A 22,557-nucleotide genomic window follows, 5' to 3' on the forward strand; every position below is an offset into this window, starting at 1 on the left:
TTTAATGGTTTTAGTGATACAAAGCACCACAGTGAAGCTGGACTTTGAAAAGAAAATAGCAGACTTCATGCAGCTGAACAGAAATAAGCACAGGGATCACACAGAGGCTTTTGGATTATAGTGAAGATACTTACTGTACAGAAAAGACAGAAGGACCAGCTGGGGAGGAGAGCTGAGCAGGCCAGCTGACTGCCACCCACAGAAAAGGAAACAGGAGAGGAAAGGAAATGGAGGGACTCTCTAAAACGAGAAGAGTGAAATGCATGAAATTAAGACGAAGTTGGAAACTGAACTGCCAACCTCCTGCTTACAGGACATAACAGGAGCGAGACAGTATTTTCCTATCAGCTGCAAATCAGGCTTCCTGCCTCCTTCACATTCAATCTGCAAGAGGCTGGTCAAAAACTGTCAGATTGACATGACTGGAGATTGCATTCTTCTTTTTATCCTACGGCTACCAAAAGGAAAATCTTCCTCCATCCATGCTCTGGCCTTTAGGAACCCCGGTTAGGGTTGAGACTTCAGTCTTCATCAGAAATAGATTACATATGGGTAACTAAATGCACCAGTTAACACTTGTGTTTCACTGCAGACTTGAAAGGTTTTATTGTACCTGAGGTAAAAGAGTGGAATTAAATATGAAAAATATCAATCCTCAGTATGGAAAATTCAGAACAAAGTTTTAGAAAAACAGAAATAACCCCATAAAGAGACAAATATATCTCTGCTATATTGCATCCCTGCAACCCAGACTACTCCAGCATTCTGGTGTGATATTTCCCACCTTCATTGCTGCAAACATCAGAAAATTAGATTTACATGTTCCAGTTGCCTCTATCTGCATCCCTGCCCTTCTGCTCCCCAGCTGTCAAAATGGCCAACAATGATTACAAACCAATATGACAGCATTTGGCATAGGCTATAAAAGTCCTTTTGACACTAATAACAATGATACAAACTGCTATCAGGTACTTCAGCCAACTTGGTTTAGACCACAAACACAAGGTCACGTATTTAATTACTGCACTTGCTCACACCAGCTATGGGCACTGCCTGTTTTTACCCCAAGGCAAGGAAGACTCTTTATCAATTAGTCAGTTTCTTAATTTTCCTTATTTCATTCTAAAAATCAGATTTTGCTAAAAGATCACTTCTATCTTTTTGTTCCTGACACTCTACCTGGTCTTTTTGACCACGTGATGTGGGACAGACATCACTGTCCTTTCCAGATACAAGTCCTAACCTTTTATCCCATATCCCATCAGGGACCCCAACGCTGAACAGAGTGTTGCTCCCTGATACTCCTTCAATCATTTTTTCAGATCTCCTTCTGTTAAGATCTGAGTTTTGAGGCTCTGTCTCCTGCAGTAGGAATGGGCAGGGTACCTCTCATTCTAATTTTTTACTCAGAAAATCTATTATGATCTATCCATCATCAATAACAATTTGATCTTGAGTAGGGTTGGTTATTTTCCCAAGAGCTGCTGGGATCCAGTGAGTAGGGGTGACACAGATGCTGCAGAGAGGTCACACTCACTCCAGGAAGCTTTGCCTGAAGAACAACCATTTCTTTCCAAGGTCTCATGGTTCCTCTGTCAAGCCCCATTGGAATTACTTACACAATGTGTGCTGGTGATGCTGACAGAGCTGGAGATGAACGTTAGCCCGTTGTTCATGCTGACTTGTAGGAAAACCACCCTAGAGCACAAACCAGATATGTTTATTTTTAGTGTCATCCTTACACCCACTGTTACCTTTACTCTCTGTTTTATCCACTGGTTTATGAGCATGCATAACTAGCATATTCTGTTGACTCAGGGCGCTTTCAGGGCCTCAGACATTTACCTGCATTTGTCTCCCTGCTTGCCCACCAGCCACCCTTTTTATGTTACCTTAGTTGAACTGAGACATCTGCTTTTTATTAAAAAAACCCCATCCTACCTGGGGCAAAGGGCACTAGGACAGTGAGTTGTAACAGAATGCCAGACAATAGCAATACTACTGTAGATATCACAAGAAACTTTAAGACTTTTTAAATTTATTTAAAGAAACCCTTTTGTCAATGAATCAGAATGTGTTCTTTTGTATCCAAGCAAATCCAGAACACCTGCACTGAGATCAAGGAGGGTAAAAACACTGAAATGCCAAAGAAATTCAAGAATCTTCCCCAGACATTCTCCAATACCAGAGAAATGGGTCAAAGGAAGAAAAAAATTTAAATAAAAAGAATGACAAAACCCCACCAAATTAACTTCCTTCACCGACAAATACAAAAGGGAAGGGAGGCATTCACCTCTAGCCCCAGTACAGTATTTAAGCACCCAGAAGACTGCTTAGGGAAAAGACATGGCATTGTGCAAGTAACATATACAATAGCAGCAAAAGAATTCAAATCAAGCATCTCCTTTCCATCAAACTTAACAAGTTTGTCTTGAATTTAATTACCTTTTCATCTGAAACAACAGCATATAGGAATAGAGGAGGAATCACCGTTTTGTGATTCTATGATATGGGACCATATTTAAGCAAGAAGGCCTTTGGTTAAACTGTGCTGAAGACCCAACATTAAATAGAGCTATGCTGGCTCATACTAGGAAAGGATTTGGCACAAAGGAGATGGCTGCAATAGGACACATGCACCCAAATTTATTGACACTTTGGGCAAAATCCTGAGCCTTTGGCTCAGTAATGACATCTTCACCCAGAAGTCCACTCTCCTGACACATGCTGGGAAGCAATACTCACTGTCCAGCATCTTCTATCACCGGGGCAGGGCAAAGTAAGTACGTATCATGAACAAAAGTTGGCTTTTCATCTGAAAGAAAATTAATATAACTATCAGGGATAAAGAAAATAGATTGTTTCAAGCAGTCTACCCCCCTGAGAAGTGCTGACACCAATGACAGCCACAGATGAACTCAATATATCAGCAAGTACCAATATCCCCCAATGGTGCTGAGCACAAATCCAAATACTGGAATAACCATTCATATTGGTGTCAACATGATGCTATCAGGCTAGAGACACCACTATGAATTGGAAGTTTATCTCTGATGCTGACAGCAGTGATCAGCCATTTGGAATTCAGTTTTGAGCAGTATTCATCATGTCTATCTGAAAACTACATGCAACCTCTACTCACACTGAATAGTCCAATCCCTCGAGTTACTCAACGGCTCAAAAGTTTAGGGTTCAATTTTTGTCTACTCATGTTCAAACACACAGAGAAGAGAATCTAAGGCTGCACTGTCTGAGCCCAAGAAGAAGGAAGGACAGAGATGGGGTGGAGCTGAAATGGCGAAATACAGGGGGGGGAAAACCAAACCCAAGAGGTGGTTGGTCATTTACAGGAAACAGGCAGAGGGGCCATGACTGATGTTATCATGAGGATCTGCTCTGCACTAGCTGCTTCTCCTGGACCCAACCTCCCCTCTGTGGCGGCATCATCTGTAAACAGCCCACGTTTATAAGGGTTAGGTGCAGGCAGAGTCAAACACAAGGGCACACATCTTCCCACCTCCTTGCACTCCACTGCTCCATGATTCAGCAGTGTTAATCCTGTTGCTTTCAAAAGTCACATCCAGAAAGCCAAGTCCTATGAATACAGACAGGAGGCTCAGCACTCAGTAATCCTGCACTGCCACTCCACAAGTGTGTATGTTGAGGCACAAGAGCAGACACATTGCTCCAGTGACTACGTATTAGCTCTGAATGGCTAGCAAAACAACTGTGCTGCCTGGAGAAAGTGTGGTCTACAGGAGCCAAACCCAAGGAAATAAATGGCTGATAAAGGCTGCCATCTTATTTATATTTTTGAGGCTTGTTTACTCTTTTTTATCTAGGAAAAAAATTGACTCAAGCAACTACAGGTGTAAGAGTTGCTCCTTCATGCTTCACCCATTCTCAAGCAGACCTGATGACAGAACTCATTTCCCTTCCTTGGCAGAGATGAGGGCATGGAAATCAGTGATATGTTTTAGGGAGGGGGAAAAAAAGCCAGTACAGATCAGCATCTCATCAAAACATCTGCTGCAAATTTAACCCAAGGAAAACACAGCGTGGAGTTGGAATGGAATCAGACTAGTTTTCCTCCTGTGTATTTCCAGGCACAGGCCAGCACTCACTGTGTGAAGCCCACTCAAGGTGCTAATGATTTGGGTCAGGGAAGAAAAAGCAAAAAATTTGCCTAACTGATATACCACAAAAAACAAATCCTGGTTAAAGCGTATCTTTATAAGTGTAATAAATGCAAGACCACCAGTGCTGACTGACTGCGGCATCAACATAGACAACTGGGATGGGAAATGAAGGAGCAATTCATGTGTTCCCTCTTGTAAGTGAATTCGCTGCTAGGGAAGGCACCAGTCTGGCCACGACAGCATGTGAAAGCCTCTACTGTGCTCAGGTCACAAGGGTGGCATATATGAAAAAGGAGCAGAGCTCTCCCCACACCATATTTCACTCTGCCAGACACACACAGCTTCTCAGGAATGAGAGAGGACTGCTGAGAAACTGGACAGTCCATCTTTTTTTGGCCATTCAGTCCTTTGCCTGGCTGCTGAGACAGCAAACAAAAGACCCTGCTCAGCACAGCAATGACAGGGAGTTTCCATGTTACATGGTGATGGGACCAGCAGCTGGTGTCAGAGAGGAGCAGAGCGTGCCTGGGAGGTCTGCCTTTATGGCAATTGTATCCTGAACTGCTGAATAAAACTCTGAAAACAACATCAAGGGATCAAGATAGTAATATTTCTTTTTACTGGTGATGAATAAGGGAATAGGAAGCAGCTCTAAGTTTCCATCTTAAAACCTGGTCCCCAGTCCTCTCTTGCTGCATGCAGCACCCACATCCATCACTACAGTGATGCCAAGCTCACTGTGCCAGCAGCATGCCCCGGGTAAGCGCTCACTACACAATGCCCACAGCTCACTGCACTGAATAAGGATGAATTTCAAGTTTCTTTTAAATGCACTCCTCTGCCCCAGCTCCCTCTCACATTTGCTGCAAGGATTCCCCTTAACATGGATGAGAACTGGCCCATGAGGTGACAGCCACAGGGGTCACTGCAATCCACCAGCCTGCAAACTTACTGATAGTAAGGCTGTCATTGAGCTTGAAGCTGCAGAGTACCTGGTCGATATTTCTTGCATGATAAAAGCCGTTGCCTCTTACCACCACTTGAAAGGATTCTGTAAACAAAAATACAGAAGATTTACGATTTATTTATGAGAAATAACTCAAATACAGCATTTCTGTTCAGAGTGACCTGAATTAAAACATGACAGTTGCTGCTCTCTGCCCTATGCCTGAAATAAAACATCCACACAGACACTCCTCCCTCTGTTCAGCAGCAATGCCTAAGAGTGCTACGGTGGCATGAGTGCTTCAGAGTCTTCTCTTTGTCTCAAGTCAGCTCCCACCAGTGTAACACAGAACTGCAATGCCTTAAAGATGCCTCAGCAAAACTAAGTCTGACTTGACTGGTGTTATCTCATGGTTCCTCCATGGCTTTTGAGACACAGACACCTTTGCTAACCACCTGTACCAGTCCTTTCCTCTAATCTTCATGGCAGATGGCACTAGGATTTCAGCAGAACTCTGTTCAGGAAGATGCTGACAGAGAGGATTCCCCTCCTAAACCTCCTGTATTTCAGAGAGAAAGCTTTGCCTCTGGTACAAACCCTGGGAAAAAACAGTGCTCCTGCCCATGCAATAACTAAATTCATGCACAGCCCCACTAAAATCTGCTCTGCATGAGAATATCTAAGGACCCAGGCACCACCACTTTCTTTGTGCTCTTCACCCACATCCCTGCCCCAGCAGCTGAAATCATCAGTGACACAAAGAGAGACGTGTCACAACTTCCATTGCTTTAGTCCTGATAGGGGAAGCACCTGTGATTTTTGACATTATTGTGATAAGCCACTATGATTTGTTCATTCAAGCAGCAGAAGCCTCAGCAGGTTTGTTTGTTTTTTAAAAATATTCCAATAGTCTTTTTACTGACAAAGCAGTTTTGCATTTAAGTAAAGCAAGTCCAATAAGGGTGCTACCAAATGTACCAGCTTCAAAGGCCCACTGCTACTGGCACCACTGATCATGTTGCAGTGCATTGAGTTACTCATAAGCCTAGAAAGTAACTCTGTTTATTGCTAGGGAGATCAGTAATGCCTGGCTGAGCATCTATTAGAAGTAGAAATGTGCAGGAGAAGGGAAGGGATGGAGACAAGGAGAGGTAGGATTGCTGAGTTGATGCCTACCATGAAAGCACCTGGTGTCACCATACAGTTATCTGGCTTTGCCTTCTCAACTTCTCCCCAGCAAGCTTTTAAAGTTATTCCTTAGTAACCTACATAGTTTGCACTTCTCCTCAGAGCTCTAACAACACAACAGTTTGCTCTTCTCCCCATTTTACTGTGCACAGATGAAGTCCAACAGAGAGGCACAGCCCCCTTTCTGCTAGAGTGAGCCTGAATTGCCAAACTAGGAACAAGATGCACCAGGAAGAGAAGTGGCAAGGGAAACTTCCCTCTAGGACACAAAAAGTCATTGTGGTTGCTACCCTGACCACAGAGATAACATCTTTAATGCAGACAGGTGGAGGGACACGTTACAAATTTGTTCTGTCCCCCATACACTTTTGAAACTCCCTTTGATACTGTACACAAGCAGCCAGCTGACAGCTGAGATCACACAGCACATCAGACAGCTGTGCTAGCACACAGCAAGGGAAAGTAGAGGTTGCACTTTCACACTTGCACTTCCTACTTTAACCAAATCCTCCACAGGGCTCTCACACCAGCCTCTGAGCATTTGAGATCAGCTCAACACAAGGGGTATAACAACACAACGCAGAACCAATTAGTCTTCAAGCTTCACATCGAAAAAGATGAATGAATTATACAGTATTAGTGAGTAAAATCATGAACAGGTCTACATGCATCATCATTTTTACTTTGATGAACATTCTAAAAAGAAGAGCAAAACAATGTTGGTAGGATGGAGGGGAGCAGTATATGATTTTTTAGCGATATGAGATTTGGGTTTTAGCAACATTCCACATGTTATTTGCATGCCTTGGAGGAAGGAATCATTACTGGATAACACTACGTGAGGCCCAAAGGTGGCTGAAATACATTCAGCCTCATCTGCCTGCACTTCATTATCAAGCTAATACGAGGATGTGGAATGCTTTATTTTTCTGTACAAACAGCTTGTTTTTGTCAAAAACACTCTCATTCATTGCCATTATCACTGTATTGAGATCTAAAGCAACTCCAGGTGAATTGGACTAGGGCATTTACAAATCACAATCACACACTGGAATTCCACACTCTGGTTTTCATCATGGTAACTTGCTCTAGAGCAGGGCTCTGAACTGAAGCCACAATGTACATGGGAATCAAAGAAGATATTGTGGGAAGAGAAAAAGAAAGTATCTACTGGAGTTAATTTTGAAATTGAAAATATGCTTAGGTACCTTGCTAAAGAAAAATTATAAAATTTGAGATCTCAATGAGCACACCAAGAGCCAAATATACAAATCTAGCATCAGAACTTGGCCTCTTTTTAATGGGAAGGGCTATACATCCTTGTTCTCACTGGAGTAATGAGCATTTCTTTAAACAAATGAAAATGTACTGTAGGGCAGATTCATCTGCTTCTTACTCCAATGAGAATCTTGAGTTACTCTTAGTCAGATTCATGCCTTGAGCCATTCCACAGCTAACCCAGATGCTACACTGAGAATTATGAGCATCCCTTTTTTTGCCAGCAGAGCTGAGGGTCATGACCAGCCCTGAGGGCAACTGGGCCTCTGCCCATCCACCAGAACTACCTGCCTGGGACCACACACTGGCAGACTTGCTCGTAACCAGCCCACTTCACTTGGACACCCAGCCAAGACGATCATCTTTCCCCATCTCAATTTTATATTTCAAAAGAAGCTTGCTAAAACAAAATTGCACTTAAATTTTTATTCCCCTTCTCATGAATTAACGCCTTAAAAGGCAGCAGTCACAAAAGCTTAATTGGTGGCTGTTTCAGGGGCTTTAAAAAGATGCTGCAAGTAAGAAAATTTCAACGCAGGACCTCAAAGGTAAAAGCTACATGTAGAAGTTTACTCTTGTCAGGACAATTTAGCTCTCCTGCCCTTCTTTCCACTGTGACTGTCACTCTGCACAGCCAGTTGTGAACAAGTGACTAGGTAGTAACCTGCCCACCAACACAAGCTGAAAATACACCAGACTTGCAGGGAAATGAAAACAGCTATCCCTGGGTTTGTTGTTGCTGTTTAGAAGCCTGCCCCCTCGGTTGCTCTGGAGCATGAACACGTTCTGGGTGACGCTCTGTTGAAATGGCTAATTCCATTTAATTTTGCGCCCTGGCTCTGGCTGCGTCCTTTTCTTCCTTAGTTACTGTCAGATCATAGATTGCAGCTTTTGACAAGACAGCGAAGGGAAAAAGGTCAGCACTGAAATAACCGGGCGGCGCTGGCAGCGAGATGGTAGGTTGAAGCTGGTGTGCGCTGGCTGTGCTGTCGGCTCCGCTTCTCTGACTCTGATGAGAAGCTGACTGCTTGCATCCACACCTGGTAGTTGATGTGGCCAGTAGGATGCCACATCCAACAAAACCTTTCAATCACATCTGCGTACCATAAGCATAATCAAAGCAATGATGCTGTCAAACGGGATACGAGGCACCTCTGATTCTGCACTGATAGCCTGTTTACAGGCTGCATGTCTTGGTCACTTTAAATCAGAGGGAACAGGAAGGACCCAACTGCATTGCTCCACATTGGGGACAATGAATTTGCAGGGTCAAAAAGCATTAAACATCAGATAGCTGTCACAATATGACGAGATCAATTTGTAACTGGATTTGCCAGATAGCTTCGTCACAGAACGCCAGAGTCCCAACTGGAATTGTCAACACACAGAAATGGTTCCATTAGCATTTTACTAAACCTCTGGCAAGTCAAAAATGAAGCCATGATCACCAGCAATCACCAGCGCAGTAGTAACTATGAGAACACTTACAAGGAGTGGCTCAGACCCTGCTTTAAGCCCTGATCATAACTTGCTTCCACTGAGCCACACAAACCCTTCATGATCTCATAGCAAATTTGAAAATTTATTAGCAGTGCTAAATGAAAGCTAAACCAATTACCACCTCCTCAGGTAAGTTTCATACAAAAAGCTGTAATTTCAAGGCTGTAAACAGACAAGTATCTTTGCTGGAGAATGTGATAATATACTGCACTCTCTCCAAAGGTCGATTATTTTCCAACCTTAATTTTGAAATTAAAATTTCTATTGTGCATTTAAACAAACACTCCTAACCTAAAAGAGGAGGAACGGTGAATCTCTAGACAATGATGTGTTCTAATTTTCAGCCAGTGGGTACATCCACCATGCAAGTGTATATATATGTTAATGTAGGTTCCAGTGGCTATATATCTTGACAGAATAATACGTTATCAGTAAACTATATCAGTAATTACTTAAATTTAAAATGCATAAAAATTCTGACATTAATGCAAAAAAATAATGAAGCCTATGAAGTAAATGCTAAATGAAGCACATTAAAAAAATAAACCACATTACATATAGAGTAGCACTATAACTGTCCAGTGAGCTGAACTCAGGATCTGGATTCACACTACCATGAAGAAAGCTGTTTAATCCTGGGAGATTCTCTCCAGGAGGTAGTGGGGCACACAGCTAGATGAACCTCCAGCTATGTTGAAGTAAGTGGGATAATAAAGGATAATAAATCTAACCACAAATGTAAATATTTGTAGCCTCATGCTGTACAACCTCTTGAAAGAGGTAATTTCAGCTGTGGCTTGCAGGATAATAATAAATGCTATTGCAATTATTAGTGCTAAATACTTTAATACTTTAAATACAATGGTATACAAACAGTGTACATCATGTGGAGCTGCACCTTTGGCTTCCTCCCATTTTCAAGCTCTCTGCTGCTACAAACAAACCTTCAAGCACATGGAGATTGGGCATCACCAGCTTCACCATGTAGCAGCCCTTGCTTGGTCAACAGGGACAGAGAAACCTCAGAACACAAGTGAAAGGAGTGCTGGTACCTTGCTGAACCAGCAGCACTGCACAGAAACAGATTCTGCCCAATTTGTATTGGTCTTGTTTGAAAGCCACAAAGACAATGAAAAATTCTATGGGGCCAAGTAAGGTAACAATATTGTTTGGATGTTTGGTATTTTTTTAAGGGCAAACTATTTTTAAAGTGTACTTGTGGAATCTTAATCACATTTGTCATAAATTTTTTTACCTAGCAAGCTTAGCAAAAAATGCATACATTATCCTTTGGGGAAAAAAAAAGAAATTGTACTCTTTTTGCTGAAATATATCAATTTTGTTGAAAGAATTTTTTATGGTGAGAATTTATTTTCTCAAATATTCCATAAAATATTTTCAACATTCCATTTGAAAAACATTGTTTCAAATTCAACTTTCCAATATCCTTAACATTGCCCAAACAATTTCAAGAATACTACTGAAATCCCTCCTATTGGAACACTCACATTTTTTTTGTAGCTAAAAGCCTTTTTGTTGAACAGGACAGCTTGTAATAAGCTTTGCACAAAAAATTATCAGGTATACAATAACTAAGCAAAAATAGGAAAGTATCATTCTGAAATAAAAATCTTTAAATGTCAAAGCTTTAAAACATTTTTTCTAATAGCTCCACAATATTTTTAAAAGTCAAATCATTGCTTTAAATTTTACAGATGAGATTTTACATCTAGTCCACAATAACATACTTAGGAATAATTCAAAATTATGTTAAATTGAAAGATGCAGGGTAAGATCATATTGTGATTGACATGTGGAAATGAAGAGTGAACAACTTTCTTCTGTGATACTAAATTTTTCCCGAGTTTCATATTTTATCTTTTTTCAAGGTCAGCTTTCATGCATCATTGACATTTTTTATGTGCTCCTTTTTACAGTGTACAAGAAAATGAACATAAGACACTAACACTAGAGCTAAATAACCATGCTGAAAACTGTACCTTCCAGCAAGCTTATGGTGTCACTCTTACCCTGCTGCAATAGCCTCTAAAGTAAAAAAAAAAAAAAAAAATAGAGCAAGAGAATTGCTAACATAAACTAGAACAAATCCAAGTTAAATATTCTAGACACAAAAGGCATGAAATTATCAACAACTCCTCTGGGTATCCTTCATGTTTACTATAAAGAATAATGGCTCAAACAAGTAAAAAATCAACATTTTGGAAGACACAAGCAGTATCTTGGCCTATGCAGCAAATTATATTTGGTTCAATAAACCTTTAATTTCTGTGTTTTGCAAAAACTTTTTCTAACTGCTGACAAGTCCTAGCAGATCCCAGGAATGCAGTCTTTCCAGAAATTTGTGAGATATTGCCCTTAGACCCTAGAACATCTCTGTCAGTCTGGTTTTACATTACTTTTCTTGTCTCTCTCTCAGATTTTTTAAAAAGTGTTATCCACAATTTGCTGAGTGTTGCCTCTGTCAGCTCTCCAGACTGGTACTCGGCCATAGCAGCTACATGCTTATCATCAGAATGTTTTTCTCAAGCTGATAAGGAACATGTAGGGCTTTAGCCATGGCCTGAGAGGATGCTCTAGCATCCACAGGCTCCAGCTCCAATACGACATTAGGTGGTTATTGACATTTCATCAGTGTCATTCATTTGCCTCAACACACTGTTCTTGTGGAAACTTACCTCCTGCACAAACACTGGATGGTTCAGCCGCTAGGATCTCAATGCAAGACTTCTTCAGAATCTAAAAGATTTAGATAAGAGCATTTTTTGGTAACAGTTTTCATCTATGCTTTATTAATGCAGGAAAGGGCACCCTATACTGTGTTTCAGAATATCCAACTTACTGAATCAATGGTTCCTCTTAGGGCATAAAAGCCTCCCTTAACTGGAAAAACATGATCGATGCTGTCAGCAATCGTTGACAGCTGCAAAGAAAGACAATCATAAATCATGAGGAAAACAAAATTACAGTGAACAAAACCAGGCCCCTTCATACTTGCTAAAAGACATCACAGTGACACGAAATGATTTATGCCTCAAGTAATTAAATAAACGCCTTCATCTGATGCTGTTACTTGTGCAGTAGTAAAACAGAAAAACACAAGATAAAACAAGTAAGTTACCTGAGTTTCATTGAAATCTTTCACTCCAACACAATAAACAATAGCTCCAAAGTTTCTGGCTCTGTTGGCCTAAAAAACCCAAGAAGTGCCATTAAACACAAAGCCATATAATCAGCAGAGTCAGCAGTAAATGTGTACATGTTTGACATAAACTAGTTTGGATAAAGATAAAATTACTTACTTCTTGCTCTGCATAATAAAACTGAGCGTCTTGCAACTCTCCATCCGTCAGGGCAATAATCACGCTGGCAGTCCGAACTCCTGCATGGAGGACAGTTAACAACACATTGCATACACATGACACAGGACTCAGCAGTGGAAAAAGAAGTCTGGAATGAGGCAATCCTTTCTACTGACAAATAAATACAGACCCATAAGGCCAGGCTCTCAGCCTGACAGGCACAGACTTGCTGATGCACCAGCTGAAGGCCAGATGCAAGGCCTGCAAGGAGCCAAACCTGTGCACCTTCACGTCACAGGCACCACTGGAGGGGGAGTGCTGCTCTAACAAGATCCACACATCGACTTTTCTGTTCTGAATAAAACAGCAGCGACCAAGATTACAGCTTTTGCATGGAGAACTGACAAAATGGGTTCTCAGAGAAGGAGAGGTTTCCTCTCTTCTCTTGACAAACTTCTCTCTACATAAACATTGTCCAGAGACTGTGGTAAGAGATACCTCTGCAAAAAGAGCTTTCCTGCCATCTCACCTCTCCCTCCAGCAGGCTTTGAACCCCACTGAACATGGTAGGAAATGGACTTTTACAGGGAGGTCAGTCCTACAGTTCTCAAGCAACTAGAACCTACAGTGAAATTCACAGGAATTCTGAGCATGTGAAAACCTTAAGATCAGGTTCATTAGGAAAAAAGCATGTCTTGTGATGCAACATTTCATATCCCATCTAAACTTATGTGAAAAGGTTGCATAGACTGCAGAGATTTAACTATGTAATGCAGTATAGAATACAATGCTACCTAGAAAAATGCAACCTGTTAACAAAATTGAACTAAATTAACTGCAGTTCAGCCAACCATTCTGAGTCCATAGTTCTTAAGCAAAGTAACAAATACACATACATGCTACTTTCAGGCAAGTATTTGTTATTTTTCAAAATAATCTGTTACAATTTCAAGTGTCTTCCTACATACTGTCTGAAATTACAGACTGATCAGTTTTGACATGTTTCTTATGCCACACAGTCCTTCCCATGTCTTGTCAGACACAGACATAAATCTTAAAAAAATGACCTGCAACTTGGGGGAAAAATAGCTGAGATTCTCTTTTTTTTGTGCCCAGCACCCTTGAAAAATGCTAACAAAAACTGGAGATTTTATTTTATTTTCTTTTCAATGCTTGTTTCTTCCTTAGTAGTTTAGCTTCTAAATCCAGATCTCATCTACTCTTTTTCCTTCCCAATTCAATTTACAGTATACTTGATTAGTTCTTAGCTATATGCTACAAAGTAAAGCTGTTTTCAGCTGGACAATACAGGACTCCTAATCTTACTGGCAGAAATGCTGCAAGGTTGTGTAGAGATGCTGCTCCTACACTTTCAACCTATAAAAAGGCATCAGCCTGTTTCTCCATCTTCCAAAGAGACCATTAGCCCACAAATGAGAACAATCTCACACCAGGGTATGAACAAGGCAAGTCTTGTTAGATATCTAAGCCTTCTTTTGGCACTGACAAAATTCACAAACACACTTGCCTCTCCAAATTTAATGAAAAGGCACATTTTAGCAACTCAGAATCTGAACACAAATCATTTACACTGCTGCAAAACTCTTATTTGCACCTACACTGTTAAGAACAATGCTGTAGGATCACAAAGCAGGAGGGCTGAGTGCATCAGGACAGAAAGGACCAGGAAAATGTGGGCATTTCTGTCTCCTGGGTGCAAGATGGGCAGCTCTGGCTGCTATGGTTTGGTCTGCATTCTGCATTGGTCAGATCTGGGATCATACTGGTCTTCTCTGATCTCAATAAACCATGAATCATGCGTCTAGAAGTAGGGCTGTAGTCAAAATGGAATGCGGAATTGCATAACACCACCCCTTCTCCAATACTTCTTCCAGCGGGTTTACTGCAGGTCATAAAAAGAGCTATAATCCCTGTCTTTTCATGCAGATATACAACATGAAAGATACACAACACATACCTCCATAGGTTTCATGGTAAATTTGCTCATTTGCCTGCAATGAAGTGTAGAACATGGTTAGCTCTTAAGTATAGCAGCAGGAAGTAAGCAAAGTTCATATGTGTAAATCAAAGAAAGCAGGTACTGTGCTGCGTACCCTTTTGAATCCTTCATGCATGAATGTGTCTCCTCCAGGCAATTCTTCCTTAAGAATGTCGAGCCCTCGTCGTATGGCTTCCCTTTGGATTGGAAAAAGAACAAGCAAAATAAAAAAAAATAATAAATAAATAAAATCCCAGGAGAACATTTTATTAGAAGTTATTTTTTTCTTTTGTTGAGCTATTCCTGTACCACAGCTAGATTATGCATCCTGTCAATCAATTGCACACAGTGCATACACATCAGCAGGAACACTGGTTGAACCAAGATTTTTTCCAAATTCCCCAATTTATCAGCCAAACATCCATGGGGGCACAAAACCAGACACAGGGTACAGCAATAGGGTAACATATCTCAAAGATGGGATTTTGTCCCTGCTCTCTCACTCCCGTATATTCTCAGTCAAGATAAGATTAAATTAAAGCCAAAGCCAGATATTAAACTTTAATGAAGTGCAGAACAAAACACAGTTCAAAATCTTACGACCCTGTCACAAAAAAGAGACAAATTAAAACTTGGTATTGAATCAGTCATCAGGACAGTCTGGATTAGAATTTTTCCATTTTCAACACAGAGGCCAAAAGGTAAGAGAACAGGATGGGAATGAGGAGAATTTCCTATCCTGGACCAGGGACTCATCAACCTTCCTGGGGCATAGGTTACTCCTGGAAACAGAAGCACTTGCATGTCATGACCCCTGTTTCATAGCTTCTTACTCCCCAAATACCTATCAACCAAGAGCATTTCTCAGTGACATTAATAATTTAATTGATCACTGATCACCCTGATCCCTGACAAGGGTTTTCATTATATTAATGGAACACAAGGCACAAATATTGAACAGATAAGACACAGGCAGTTCAAACATCAGCTCCAGATGTGGTAGCCTTTCCCTAAGAGAAGAGTGAGAACCTTTCCAAGCTCCATTTTGCAACTGGGTATATTATGTGACACAACTACAATTGCAGAGAATACAGGAGGCTATATGGGATGAAGGTTAAAATCAGGAGCTCGGATTGGAAACGTTCTTAGCCCAAAAAAAGCATATTTTTACCCTTCTGAAGTATAAATTGAGCTAAAAAGGCACACAGTGATCCATACAGAGTACAGGATTTTAGGACAGGAAACATTGTTATATTAAATGCCATGTTCACCATACTGACAGGCAGTTCCTGTCTACTTTTCACCTTGCAAAGAACAAATTCACCCAGAGAAAAATAAGCAAGTTTGAGCTCTGCCACCAAGATATAGGATGGAGACCTGAAACAAAACTCAGGGGAGCAGCAGAAAGGCAAGAGCCCTGAAGGTTATTTGGCTTGGGATGAGTTCATTGAGTGCAAAATCTTTCTGCTCCAGGGTTCCCATTATTTTATGGGGTGCCTTGTATTATTGAGGCCCTTTCAGACAGCAACAGAGGGAAAGTGAAGGCTTTAAGCTGAAATGAAGGAAAATGCTTAGAAACATCCCAATGACAGGGATTTGTATGTGTAAGGAAAATTAAATTTAAAAAAATAACTTTTTGAGGGTTGGGGATTTTTTGTGTTGGGGTTGTGTCCAGTGGTGGTTTGGGGGGGTTTATTAACTCGTTTTTTAAAGAAAGAGAATTTGGTTGTGAAGTTGACAATCAGAATTTGGCTCCATTTTTTTCTTTTCTTATGAAGACTATCACTTGGCTTTTCAAACCACCCCTGACACCCTGACATGGGTGCTGTTTGCAGGCAGTCCAGCAGAGGGGTGCCACAGCCTGGTGAGGTCCTGCTCCAGCAGTGGGGACAAGCAGCTGCTGGTGTAAAGGTCAGGGCTTTGAGTCCCTTCCAATGGCCTGGGGATCTCACACTCACTCCTTTGCTCACCAGTTCAGGGTCTGAGATCTCTTCCACAAAAACTGTTCTTATTTGGGTGCTGGGGATAGCAAGCATGCTCAATGCTGGATCCTCAGCTGGAAATGCAGTTTCTCCCTGAAATACCACAGTAAAGAACAGACAGCCCAGTGCTGCCCTCCTCTTACAAAGCTGAAAAGAAAATTGAAATGGGACAGCCAAAGGCCTTCTAAGCCCTCCTCCAGCTGGGAAGGGAGGAGAGGATTTCAGTTGGTGCCACACCAAGGACCAAGACAGACCTCCAAACTCTGGGTGTGGGGCCACTCACTGTTTGAGAGGTGGGATAGAGGGTATTTCTGCAGGAATGCTGTGGGAGGTACTTGCCTGTTCTCTGTTAGCTTCATGATCGTAGTGCCTCGCGAAGAGAAAACAATGAAAGACATCCGCAACATTGGACTGAAAGAGAAGAACGAGCCAGATCCACGTCACACTCCTTATTTCAGCAGAAATTCATTTGCTAATAAGCACTGAATAAAAAAATAAATAATGTGCAGGAAATTAAAGTATCATTTTAAAAAAACTTTACCTTATGAACTTCTCAGCTAGGCTTTCCACAAAGGAGTAAATCTCAGTCCAATGATTTTTGACACTTCCAGATCTGCACACAAAACATGACTGATTACATTAAGCTTTCTTTGCAGTGAAATTCCTTGTTCCACTTCGAATTTTAAGCCTGGCTTACTCCAGAGGTTGTTAGGGACACAAATTACATAGAGTTGTGCTGAAAGCTGTAATAAGAACCATGATGACAAAACCCACTGACTCAAATACAAGCAGTAAGAGGTCTGGAATGGTTTACTGTAACATTTTGAAACAAACTCAGTAACCCTTCCATTTGCTTCCATTCCTTTTATAGCATAAAATATAAATATTTTCTTCTAGTTTAATTAATTTTATTTGACTTCATTAAATTATCTGTTATCAGATTATTTGATTTCCTAGAGCACAGCTCTGCCCTTGCACCACACAAAGTCTTGACTGATCTTCTATTCTCCCAGAATGCGTGGGAGAAGGTTTCCATGAATTACTGTTTGTTTCAAAAGAGAAACCTTTTTAAATAATTCTTAAGGGAAAGGCAGTACTCTTGCCTAATTTGCTGGACTAATGTTCTGGGCAGTCAAGCCCTGGCTCTGTTATGGATTTCTTGTGAAAACTTGGACAACTTTGTTACATGCAGAAGACTTAGACATCCATGAGACCACTTTCATTATATAAAATTAAATTACTGCCACTCCCTGGCTTTTTTCTGCCAAGTCCTAGCAGGGACCCTCACAGATCCTCAGACAGAGCCTTGCACACAGCAACCCTACAGTAAATTATAGATTTCTACCATGTTGATCTATAACAACACTTTAAGACATTAAAAAGGCTACAAAGCATGAAAGCCAATTGTTTTAAAAGCCCTCCCTAGGACTGCTGTGTTTATGAAGGAATGACCCATTTGTTTTGCTTGCTTGCTGAATTCATCTATCAGGTGTCTTAGGCAGATAAAAAGAAAGAAAGATAAATGAAACAATGGCACATACACAAAACCACAGGGGCTTAGATGCAAAACTAAAAAAAAGTTCAGAAATTCAACTTCTGTAAAGCAGTAGGATTCCTCTAACTGCTGTTAGGCATTTTTCTGTAGAAATTAGAAAACAATTATATTTTACAGTTCTCAGTTCTACTATTGGCTTTCCAAGTGATCTTATGCCAGTCACTCCTGCCCTTGTATGTCAGACACAGAAGCCCACGTGTGCAATGCAGGATGGCACTGCCTGCCTGCAGCAGGGCTGGTGGAGTAGAGAGGGGCAAAGATAAAGGGACAAGGAAGTCTCCTGAAGTGTATAAACTAGAATAAATTGGCTTGTGTAACCCTGTTCTTTCACGCTGCTCTTCTGGAGAACTGGTGATTCATTCACAGAACAAATTGGTTATCAAAGAATGAAGAAATTTCCAGGCAGCAAGGGATGACAACAAACCCCTGGGGACTTCTCAAACCAGAGCTCTGGATCCTCTCTAGTCCCCAGTTTACATGTGCTACACAACAACATGCTTATAATTTGTGAACATAACCAATGAAAGGTGCTGGCACTATTACCAAATTAACCCTATCAACACCTATAGATCTCCAGGATTCTTATGGAAGTCCCAAGCTGAATCTTTAAACATGATGAAGTCAAAAGATTTCCTTGAATCTATCCAAGATGCATTTAAAACTCCCAAACTTTAAAAAAATTCTTTCTTCCCCCTGAAGCTGACACTTTCAATTTCATTCTGAGTTTGCCATTTGACTTGAATTTAACTCCTGAAATTTTCAATGAAGTCAATTCCCCTCACAGAATAACCAGTTTCTTACTCGGAAAAGACTGACCTATTTTACATGAGGTATCAAATTTCTACTGCAGAGGCACTGATGCAATCCAGAAAAAATCAGAAAAAGCCATGAATTTTCTTTTGAACTGCAACAAACCAACATTTCCAGTACCTTCGTAGGACTGCCAGAACTCTTTTTTCTCCCTTCTTTTTTCCCCTGGAAGGCCAGCAAGAGAGTTGACTGTAATAAATCAATAGGTGCCCATCCCTGAAAAGCTAGGGAGGTCTGTGTCATGGATCAGTCCTCACAGGAAGCATGCTGTGCTCTCAGAGTTCTAGAGCTCTAGAAGCTCTACATCACAGAGCTGCAGCCCTGCAGAGCAGAGTTACAGCACAGCAGTGGGTGTCCTTCACCCCTAAGAGGAATTCTGTACCCACACGTTGCTTACCAGCTGGGAAGTGTCAGAAGTGTCCCAATTTATCAACAGGGAAAAGTCAAGGCCAGACAAAAACACTAGCAAGAAAATGTTAGTTTCAAAATCCCATAGAGGGAGTACCAGTGAAGTGCTCAGCATTTAATCACTTTCCCCACAGCACACTCCTCCAAGCCCAGGTGTCATCTCCCACCGCAAATGGTGCCAAAATGCCACCAAATCCTGTCAAACCCCTCATAAGCACCAGTGGGAGTGACCTGGCTTAGAGAAGAACCTGATTTTCCCTCCCTCTTCCCCGAGCTTCCCTCTAAATATCCCTGTTTGTAAAGCTATTTGTATAGGACTTTAATTTGCCATTTAATGTGTGTGTATCTATCTATCTACACACACTTTGGAGGCTTCCTGGGTTTGGCCTGATAGTTTTGTCATTTGCCCCAGAGGCAAATGGGCCTGACCTCATACCACCAGCAATGGCAATTTCAAAGGCAGATTAAACAAAAAATTACCACAATAAAATGTTTGCTAAATTATATACTAAGTTGTCAAATGTCATCAAATATGAGCTCTGCAACTGACAAACAGAACTGCCTCACACTATTGAAAATCCTGAGCCATTTCACTGCCTTTGGAATCTTCCACACTGCAGTAATCCCCATTACTATCAGCATAAACTAACTTGTTGCCCCTTGTGGCTGGACCAGACTAGGAGAATAAATGAAGCATGTCAAAGTCCAGCACTGTGCAGCAAAAGCACACACACACATCAGCAGCTGGGACAAGCCATGGGGAAGTGACACAGACAGGGAATCTTACATATCCTGTTGTGGAGGCTTGTTCCAGTAGGTCCACCACGACAGCACTGTGGCTGTCTGCAAAAAAAGAAAGCCTGTGTTGCAGCCAGATCCATCTTGCAGGCTCACACCTCTGACATTTCCTGCTTTCAGCCATCAGCTACCTGGTTCAGCCCCTCACATCAATCAAAGGCTGCCACCACCCTGCAGGATCCCAGCCTTCCTCCTTGCACTCTCCCTGCTGAAGAAGCCCAGCCAGCCTAGTGCTCTCTGCAGAGGAGGAGCATCACAAGACCTCCATGGATGGTGACCCAGAGCTGACAAGCAGTTTGTGCACCTCTCAGAATCAAGCAGGATGGTGAGGCTTTAGCCCTCAGAGGTGACATAATTCTCATGGTGAAGGAAAGTGCCCTGCAAGAAACAGCTGCTGTGGGCAGCTGGAATGTTCCAGAAAGCATCTCAGAGCCTGTTTCCGCTGCTGCTTTCACTGGGGTAAACCTAGAGTGGGACCAGAGAAGTAGCACAATTTCCCCAGGTTTATACCTATGCAAATGTCCCCAGAACTCAGCCCAAGTGAAGTTAACAAAAAGCCCCACAGAAGCCATTTGCCTTGCATGCTCCCTGCTCCATGAGCCCTGTTCCCATTACGCACAAGATAAAGAGAAAAGTCAGCAAACCACAAGACAGGAAAGAATGTCCTCCCAGCCACATCAGGACTGGGCTCGGAGGAGCAGCTGCTGCTGCAGCTCCTGCTTTCCTGAATTTTTCATAGCTACTGCTTGATGGGAGGGGAAAAGAGGAGGTCAGTGAGTATTTCTGGGGGTGGAAGGAAGTGATGTGATTCCAAGGCTTGATTCCACTCCTGCCAACTTTGGAGTGATTCCTTCTGGTTTAGCAGAGCTCTGTGTCAGCACAAAAACCCCGAGCATGTTAGTATTGTGCTACCCAGTCTGAAGTATTTCACTGATGTTTGTGAAGACAAAGAGCAAGATAGGTTGGAAACTTTGTCTTCCTCCCTGTCAAGTTCCCAGCAGCAATGGAGGCTGGAGCTTGGAGAAATGAAGCAGCAGCACAAGCCTGGCATAACGGGTACCACTCTCAGCCCAGTCACTTCTGCAGTTCAACAGCAGAAGGGCCAGTTGTGTCTGTCCTAGAGCACACGTGTTACACAGCTACTGCTGAATTCACTGTCAGGAGCCCGTATGATCAAGCCAGTGCAATATACAGCAGTCACCCAGCTTTGCAGTGAAACTTAAAACCCCAACACTACCCAAACACTAAGTATTTTATTACCATATTGTCATGGGTTAGTACACAGAGAAGGCAGCAGAACCCAGAGACTTTCATCCCTGCTGAAAGTAGCAGAGTGAAACCCCTTGAAAGCACAGAGCTGCCCCTTGTCCTGTTCCACACACACACACAGCCCATGCCCATTTGCCTCCATTACAGATTAGCTGAAGGCAGCAATTCCAGACATCCTGGAGCAGGTAAAAGAAACACTATTACTGATGCTGGGTTTAGCCTGAATATGGTGTCAGGGGAGTACAAGACCTCTTAAGTTTGTAGGTCCTTGTAAGTCTCTATCCCTTTGAGCTAATGGTGGCCCTGTACATGGTCCATTGCTCACAAACATGACACTGTTGTTATTTGGAGGGCTCTTTGTGGTCACAACCACATTGTAGACAGCAGAATTCTTGCACATGGCTAATAATGGCTCTGCAATAAAAGCAAACCCTGGGGCACCGAGTTTGTTGTGGTTCATCCGCCCCTCTGCTCCCTTCTGAGCCACCAGAGCATTCAAAGTGACAAGAATCCTCCTCTCCCAAACAATGCATCTTGCAGGCATGGAAGGGACCTTGACTGGGTGATTCATCCAGGCAAGGAAGGACTAGTTTCTATCATCTGCTCCAGAGGCAATTAGAAACATGGGCAGAGACAGCCATTCTGAGACAGTCCTTGCTTCAGAGTACTTGTAACATTAATGGACAAGACAAGGGCTGGAATGGGGAGGGGAAGATGCAGAGAAGTGACTGCAAAATGGGTTTTAATCCTAGACCAGCATCTGAGTATATGACCCAAAGCACTTGAATCCAAAAGGTTTCATGACCAAACCCACTAATTTCATAGCTAGCTTCAGTCCTATGGATAAAATCTGCAGCAATATTACAGATTTCTATGAAATCAAGCCTCAAAAGAAACACAGCCCTTTGATCCTACAGTCACCCATCTAATCCACAAATCCTATCCACCTGGTGCCATACTGTAGTTCTTGCTAAGTCCCTCACCAACAAGATGGCACAAAATGAAATTCAGAAACCATGCTCATACTGCACTTCAGATCTCCCTGTAAAGCTCCAGGGATGCTCTGAGCAGCATCAGGGCAAGAGGACCCACTCTGAGCATCCTGGTACTCTTCAGCACAACACGGGGAGCAAAGCAGGGCACACAGCCCCAGCCATGACGCAATAATCTTTAAAAGGTGCAAATGATAGACAGGAGCAGGGATATAAAACTCTTGAGCTGTTACTAGCTCACAGGAGTTGATTCATTTCTGCATTTGGGATTAGAAGATTCAGTCCTACTACACCTCATACAAATTCAGTTTACAACACTGAATTTGGCCTGCAAGCCCAGACAAAAGTAATGAAATTCTCAATCACTGAACAC

The 22,557-nt window shown here is 42.0% G+C and overlaps 1 protein-coding gene across 1 annotated transcript in view; it reads right to left on the reverse strand.

Moving 5' to 3' along the window:
* The window catches only part of ANTXRL (ANTXR like), a 59,239-nt gene that overhangs the window by 30,481 nt on the left and 6,201 nt on the right, over window positions 1-22,557 (reverse strand). Inside the window, exons 2-12 of the mRNA XM_058841611.1 lie at window positions 16,894-16,965; window positions 16,692-16,763; window positions 14,486-14,567; window positions 14,350-14,383; window positions 12,372-12,451; window positions 12,191-12,259; window positions 11,912-11,992; window positions 11,748-11,808; window positions 5,092-5,190; window positions 2,746-2,815; window positions 1,620-1,698 (exon numbers count right to left, since the gene is read on the reverse strand). Coding sequence (XP_058697594.1) covers window positions 1,620-1,698; window positions 2,746-2,815; window positions 5,092-5,190; window positions 11,748-11,808; window positions 11,912-11,992; window positions 12,191-12,259; window positions 12,372-12,451; window positions 14,350-14,383; window positions 14,486-14,567; window positions 16,692-16,763; window positions 16,894-16,965 — 799 coding nt within the window. The remainder of the gene's footprint in view (window positions 1-1,619; window positions 1,699-2,745; window positions 2,816-5,091; window positions 5,191-11,747; window positions 11,809-11,911; window positions 11,993-12,190; window positions 12,260-12,371; window positions 12,452-14,349; window positions 14,384-14,485; window positions 14,568-16,691; window positions 16,764-16,893; window positions 16,966-22,557) is intronic.

The sequence above is a fragment of the Poecile atricapillus genome, chromosome 6 (assembly GCF_030490865.1).
Source record: "Poecile atricapillus isolate bPoeAtr1 chromosome 6, bPoeAtr1.hap1, whole genome shotgun sequence".
NCBI classification, from domain to species: Eukaryota; Metazoa; Chordata; class Aves; order Passeriformes; family Paridae; genus Poecile; species Poecile atricapillus.